This window comes from Lipotes vexillifer, unplaced genomic scaffold (assembly GCF_000442215.2).
Source record: "Lipotes vexillifer unplaced genomic scaffold, Lipotes_vexillifer_v1.1 scaffold500, whole genome shotgun sequence".
NCBI classification, from domain to species: domain Eukaryota; kingdom Metazoa; phylum Chordata; class Mammalia; order Artiodactyla; family Lipotidae; genus Lipotes; species Lipotes vexillifer.
The window spans coordinates 1215666-1221895 of NW_006778765.1; the positions used below are offsets into that span (position 1 = coordinate 1215666).

At 57.6% G+C, this 6230-nt stretch overlaps 1 protein-coding gene across 1 annotated transcript in view; it reads right to left on the minus strand.

Moving 5' to 3' along the window:
- Nucleotides 1-1508: 1508 nt before the first annotated feature.
- RRP9 (ribosomal RNA processing 9, U3 small nucleolar RNA binding protein) overlaps nucleotides 1509-6230 on the minus strand; it is a 7623-nt gene continuing 2901 nt past the window's right edge. The window contains exons 3-15 of the mRNA XM_007451832.1: nucleotides 5863-5972; nucleotides 5399-5466; nucleotides 5274-5315; nucleotides 4881-5007; nucleotides 4122-4246; nucleotides 3947-4039; nucleotides 3449-3549; nucleotides 3230-3364; nucleotides 3075-3137; nucleotides 2706-2851; nucleotides 2544-2623; nucleotides 1803-1876; nucleotides 1509-1678 (exon numbers count right to left, since the gene is read on the minus strand). Coding sequence (XP_007451894.1) covers nucleotides 1585-1678; nucleotides 1803-1876; nucleotides 2544-2623; nucleotides 2706-2851; nucleotides 3075-3137; nucleotides 3230-3364; nucleotides 3449-3549; nucleotides 3947-4039; nucleotides 4122-4246; nucleotides 4881-5007; nucleotides 5274-5315; nucleotides 5399-5466; nucleotides 5863-5972 — 1258 coding nt within the window. The 3' untranslated portion in view covers nucleotides 1509-1584. The remainder of the gene's footprint in view (nucleotides 1679-1802; nucleotides 1877-2543; nucleotides 2624-2705; nucleotides 2852-3074; nucleotides 3138-3229; nucleotides 3365-3448; nucleotides 3550-3946; nucleotides 4040-4121; nucleotides 4247-4880; nucleotides 5008-5273; nucleotides 5316-5398; nucleotides 5467-5862; nucleotides 5973-6230) is intronic.

Sequence of the window (6230 nt, forward strand, 5' to 3'; positions counted from 1 at the left end):
TCCCTACATCTACTAGACACTGCAAACTAAACTGTTGATCCTTCTCATCCTGCTTTCTCCACCTGGTCTTTCTCATCTTGGTAAATGTCACACTGTCTATGGTGCCACATTCATCTCATCCCACAATTAACAGATCAGCAAGATCTGTTGGCATCACCTCCAAACACAACCCAACCATAGCTCTGCCTCCCCACTTCTGCTGGCCCTCTCACACCACCATCACCTCTTACTTGCTATTACTATAGCTTCCTAAGTGGATGCCCTTCTTCCCCCAAACATTTACTAATTAATTCTCCACAGAGCAGTGACTTTTTTTTTCTTTTTATTATGAACCAGATCCTATTACTTTTCTGCTTTCAACCTCCTCATGGCTTCCCATTGCTTGGGAGGAAGGAAGAGCCCAACTACAGCAGAAGTCTCAGCTGACCAAGGCTGAGACTAGAAGCCATAAGAGGGATTATTTTCGGTTTCAATTCCAAAGGCATTTATTTTCAAACTTTCCTTTCTCCCTGGGAATGTGCTAATGGAAAAGGGGTTTGTGTATTAAGGGGCATTTCCGTGTTACTTGCAGTATTATTCAGGAGGTATGTGTATGCTGTTGGTGAGCTCAATTTAAGGCGGGACATACGGAGTGAATTCTAGTAACATCCTCTGATCCACAACAGGGTTTTCAGGGGTTCAATCTGAACCTGACCCTTCTGGCCCCAGGAGAATGAAGGTAGGAGCAGGTCTGTCCAAGGGGGAGGCCTCATGAGCAGGGGAGCAGGAGGGAAGCCCTGTAGCTTCCTCCCCCAAGGGGACCACGCTGCCGCTTGAGAACCATAGGCTCAGCTGTTGGGCCCAAGGCATTAAGGGAAAGTTCAGAGCAGATCCTTAACACAACTTGCTCATTTTCCATTGAGAAGAGGACACTTCCCTGCACTGCTGCCTCTCCAATCAGCCTCTCCACCTTCTCTTTACTTCACTCCATGGCAGAAGCTGAATTATCCAGTTGGTGGAATCAGAACACATTAACCTGGCAGGGTCACTGCTGTGAGGAATCATGCAGCCTGGCTGTCATTTAGACCAAGGGCAGAGCTATTCCCACCTCTGACACTGTCCCCAAGCAGTGAGCAATGCAGGGTCCCACCTCCACCCGGACCCCCACCGCAAGGGCAGTCTAGCTCCTAAAGCTTCCTAACCTGGCCTGGGTGGTGCAGATCAGCCTGACTTGTAGGTCTAACTGTCTTTCTTTCAGTCCTCAGACCCCAGAGCCAGCCCTTACACACACTGGACAGCCACAGCTTCTTAGCTGAGGGATCAGCAGCTTCTGACCCCAACCAGCCCGGAGCACTGGGTGGAAAGCTGGCCTAACAAAGTCGTAGAGCATACTCAGGGTCTAGGAGCCAGAAGCCAGCTGAGAGCTCCATCCCCAAATTCGCTGGAAAGGATAAAGCCCCCAGGCCTTTACTAAGCCATCCCCTGCCATCCCCCTGCCCTCCCCAGTCAAGAAGCTAGAGGAGACAAGGCCCAGAAGAGGAGGCTTTTAATACAAAGAAGTCAGGGGATGGCCTGGGAAGAACTTAAATAAAGGGGATGAGAGAGTCAGGAGCCAGCAGTAGGGGGCCTGGGGGCCCTGTGGAGAGGGATGATGCAGATGGAGTTCCGGGCCTCTTTGATCCGCCACCACCGGCCAAGCCTGCAGGGGCGAGAGGAGCAGCTGAGGGCAGGCCCAGCCCCACCCGGTATCCACGCCATTCCCACCCAGCCACCCACCCTATGCCATTTGCCCCACCCGCACCCCTCAGAGAAGTGCCTCATACCTGTGCTCCTGCCCTACCCCAGCCACCAGAAAGTCCCCAGCACTGGAGAACTTGAGGCTATTGATAAAGCCCACCTGAGAAGAGGGAGGGACAAGGCAGTAAGATGTGAGAACAGATCCCTCACCACAGCCCCAGCATCACAGTCAAAGGCCCAGCCTGGGTTAAATCCCTGCTCTGCGTCCTGCCACCTGGGCCAGCCCTCTACCCCTCAGGGCCTCAGCATCCACCTCTGTGAGATGGGGAAAGTAGAGCGCAGGCCTCACAGAGAGTTTGTGGGGATGAAGGAGACGGTGTACGCCAAGTAGGGCCTGGCTCCTGGTCCTGGCTCTGGAGACTCCATGACCATCACCATTGACCCAAGCCCTGAACTGTCACTAGAAGTCACTGACAGATCCTGCCACTCTGCCCTAGGTTGCACCAAGTCCACACACCCTAGCCTGACATTCAGTCTGGCACCAGTCATGCAGAACCCATCACAGGGCCAGGCCCTCCATGCCTTTGCCCACACTTCCCTGCCTTGTACCCCAGTAACCAGGACAGGGCCTAGGACAAGGAGGGGAGTGGAGGCGGGGAAGGGAGAGGAAGAAGGGAGGGTTCCTGCAGGCCCTGTGCTAGGAGCTGGGGCTAGAAAGAGAAGTCATAGCTGGCCCCGCTCTGAGGAACCGCCCTTCTGGCAGGAAAACACTGTAACGGGCCTTGGGAGTGTGGTAAAGACAGGCTGGGTATTCAAGCCTCACTCACCAGGGGGATGTCGCAGAGAAGGTCAAGCTGCCGGAAACCCTCCCCACATTGCCAGAGCCGCACAGAGTTGCTGTGAGAGCCTGGGGGACAGGGAGACAGTGAGCACCCCCCCTCACCAGCCCACCCTGAGATCCCCTCCTTTCTGCCACACAGGGCACCCACCTGTGGCCACGAGGTCTGTGTTGAGCAGGGCTGCCACCGATGACACCCAGAAGGGCTGCTCCAAGCCCAGCTCCCCCCGCAGCCCATGGGCCTCACGCTGCAGGGCAAGTGGCCGCTTCTTAGAGAGGCCCCACAAGGCTACAGAACTGTGGACAGGGAGAAGGGTCAGTGAGGGGGCCAGGGGCAGAGCAGAAGGGCCACACGGTAGGAAGGGACCAAGTGCACACCAGCCACGGGAAGCAGACAAGGTCCCCTGCGCTCTTTGCCTCAATGTCCTAATCTATGGAAAGGGGTTACTACAGCCCCCGAGCAGGAGGATTCTACGCGGCAAGTCCAGGGGCAGTGGCAGTGGTGGAAGGCAGCTCTTACCCATCGTCTGCACCCGACACCATGTGCTCCTCGTTGATGAGCTGGATGCTGTCAATGGAGCCCCTGGAGAAAGGCACCATGAGGGGCGTGGCCCAACCTCACCCCCAGCCCATGCGGGTGGCCCCCTCAATGCCCGGTGCAGCAGGCCGCCTTACTGGTGGCCGTAGAAGACAAGCTGGGACTCCTCGGGGATCTTCCACACACGCACGGTCCCGTCCCGGCCCCCAGCGGTCACGCAGCACTCCCTGCTCAGAGCATCCAGTGCAGCCACAGCATCCTGGTGCCCGAAGCTGGAGAGGGGGTCAGAGGGAGGATGGGGTCACCCGTGAACCTGCATGCACACATCCGCGTGCCCTCTGCCTGTGCATACTCACAGCGTCTCCACGTAGGAGTTCTCCGCCACATTCCACACCTTCACAGAGCGGTCGTGGGACGTGCTGTAGAGCTGGTGGGTGCCTCTGCGGAATGCCAGCCCCTAAGGGTGCATGGAAAGAGGGCAAAAGGAACCTGGACTACAGCAGGAGAGACAGAGGTCAGGCCCAGGGAGGACGTCCTGAAAAGCAGGTCACATGGCACAGGAAGCCAGCCCCCATCAAGAGCGCTGTGGGGCTCTACGTTGAGCCAGGGGCACACTTGCCTGCCCTCAGGCAAGTACAGACTTCTCAGGCCTCCCTCTCCCTAGGCAAGCTCGACTCAGTCTCCCCCAGCTCTTCCCTATTGCTTCACCCTGTTTCTGTCCTGTTCACCAAAGTGCAGGTTCCCTGAGGATGGGGACCCGCTGCCTCTTTCACACCATTCCCCGGATCCCAGTACCATGCCTGGCCCACTCGGGTGCTCAAGAAACGTCCACTAAAGGAGGCCCAGCTTCTCACCGACACAGCGTCCCGGTGTCCCGTGAAGGTGTACAGGTGCTGGCAGCTCTGGGCCTCCCAAATGAGAATGAGCTTGCTGCGGTCACCTGAGGCCTATGGAGACAAGGGCCATGGCCACGGGCACCCACCATGTGCCCACACCTCTCACCCACTCCCGGGGCCAATCCTGCCTTACCAGGTACTTGCCATCGGAGGAGATGGCCATGCAGAGGACGTGGCTACTATGGCCGGAGGGCTGCCCCTCGGCACCCTTCTTGGCTCGAGGGATCACATGAAGCTTCCGTCCACTTTCCACACTCCCTGACACCAAGGGGGAAGGGAGATGCTACTGGGACACAAGGCAGGACTGTCTGGCAACCCCCCTCAAGGGCAGCGTGGCACCATGGAAAAACTCCTGGCCTCAGGTCAGAAGATCTGGTTTAGCCACTGTGAGCCCCTGGACAAGTCACCTCAGTTTCCTCATCTGTTAAGTGGTGACAACAATCCCAAAGGACAGCCATGAAGCCCGGAAGAAAAGGGACAGGAAAGTGCTTGGGACTGATGGTACGAGCTCTTCCTGTTACTACTATGGGTGGATGAGGACAGCCCTCAGTGGTCAAAGGCCAGGAACCCAGGAGGACCAGGAACTCAATCCCAGGACTGTGCAGAGTCTCAGCTGTCCTCTAGTCCAGCTGCCCAACTGAAGCATCAACTCCCATTAAATCATCATCCTGCCTCCACTCCATTTTCTCCAATGACACTGACAGGGAGCTCACAAGTCCCACTCCTGGGCAGAAGCTTCCACTGTCATCTAGAGAACACCTCTTCGGAAGCAAACCTGTCTCCGGAAGCTTCCCCCGTCGGGTCTCAGTTTTCCCTGATTATTCCTTCCTCCCCAGACCAGCTGGCCCAGATGATCCGTCACGGCTGCACCCCCACCCAGGCACTCACTCACACTTAATAATGGTGCAGTCTTTGGCGGCAGAAAAGATGGCCAGGTCGTCAGGGGTGATAACCAAACATGTGATGGACAGCTGGTGGCCCCGTAAGATTCGAATGTCAGCAGGGTCTGGGGCCTGGATCTAGGCAGGCAGGGACCGGGTCACTGCAACTGGGGGCAAGAAGGCCTGCCTCCACACACACACATGCCATCCTTTCCCACCACGCTGCCCAGAAGGAAAACCGGACCCAGGGCTGCCAAGACCAGACCATTACCTGACCCTGTCTGCCCAAGTGCCCACTATGTTCCAGAGCAAACACCCCACAGCCTGAGTCCCCAGTTGGGCCATCTGCCCACCAACCCAGGTGATTCCCTCCAATCTGACACCAAAGTGCCCTGTCTGCTCACCTCCTTTGCCACCGACTTCTGCAGCCTCCCTCTCTGCTCGAGCTGCATGGAGAGGAGAGGAGTGAGATCCCAGGAGCAGGACCAGCCCCATCCCTTCCCTCCCACCACCCTCCCTCCACACTCACCACGTCCTCCTTCAGCCTCCCCGCCACCTGGTCCTCCTCAAATTCGCGGGCCTCGGCCTTCTCCTCCTCTGTGTAGGACAGACCAAGCCAAGTAAACCCAGGCCAACAACACCCCACTTTTCCCTTCCCATCCCCACCCACCACCTCAGTCCTGGGCCCTGAACATTTGGGCTGTGTCCCATGGAAGTTCAGGCCACCTCAGCCAAAGGGGAGGGAGGGCTGGATGGTCTCCTCCAGCCCACCCCCTGCCTTTACTTATCAGATCAGTCTGAAGCCCCCTGAAGGCCTGGCCCACCCCAGAAGATCCATTAGAGCTCCTAGCCACCCTCCCACAGGGCCGCCAGCAGCAGCAGCCCCAGCAGCCCACCGGCTACCTGCATCAGTCACCCACCAGGTGGCTGGGGCCACAGCAGGCAGACTCAGGCATAGGCCCCGCCCCTCACCTGCCCAGTCCACAGGCTCACCTTGCTGCTTGAGCTGCTCAAGGTAGAGCTTGGCCAAGCGCAGCTTCTTCTCCTGTGCGGTCTCCTCCAGCTCCTCCGCCTCCTCCTCCTCATTCCTCCTGGGAACTAGGCTGTGAGCAGGAGGAACTAGGCTGTGAGCAGGAGGGCTCGGCCCGCTCCTGTGGCCACTAGGATTGTGCTCCTCGCTGCTTCCCCAGCCACTTGACACCCCCATCCCTGCCAGCCCTCATAGCCAATGGTCTCACACACAGAAAACTGAAAGATGTGACTTACCAAACTGAAAGGGCCCAGCCAGGGCCCAACGTAAGGGTGAAAACAGACCCCAAACCCAAAGAGATCACTGTGAAATCTCTCAACTCTGGAGGGAA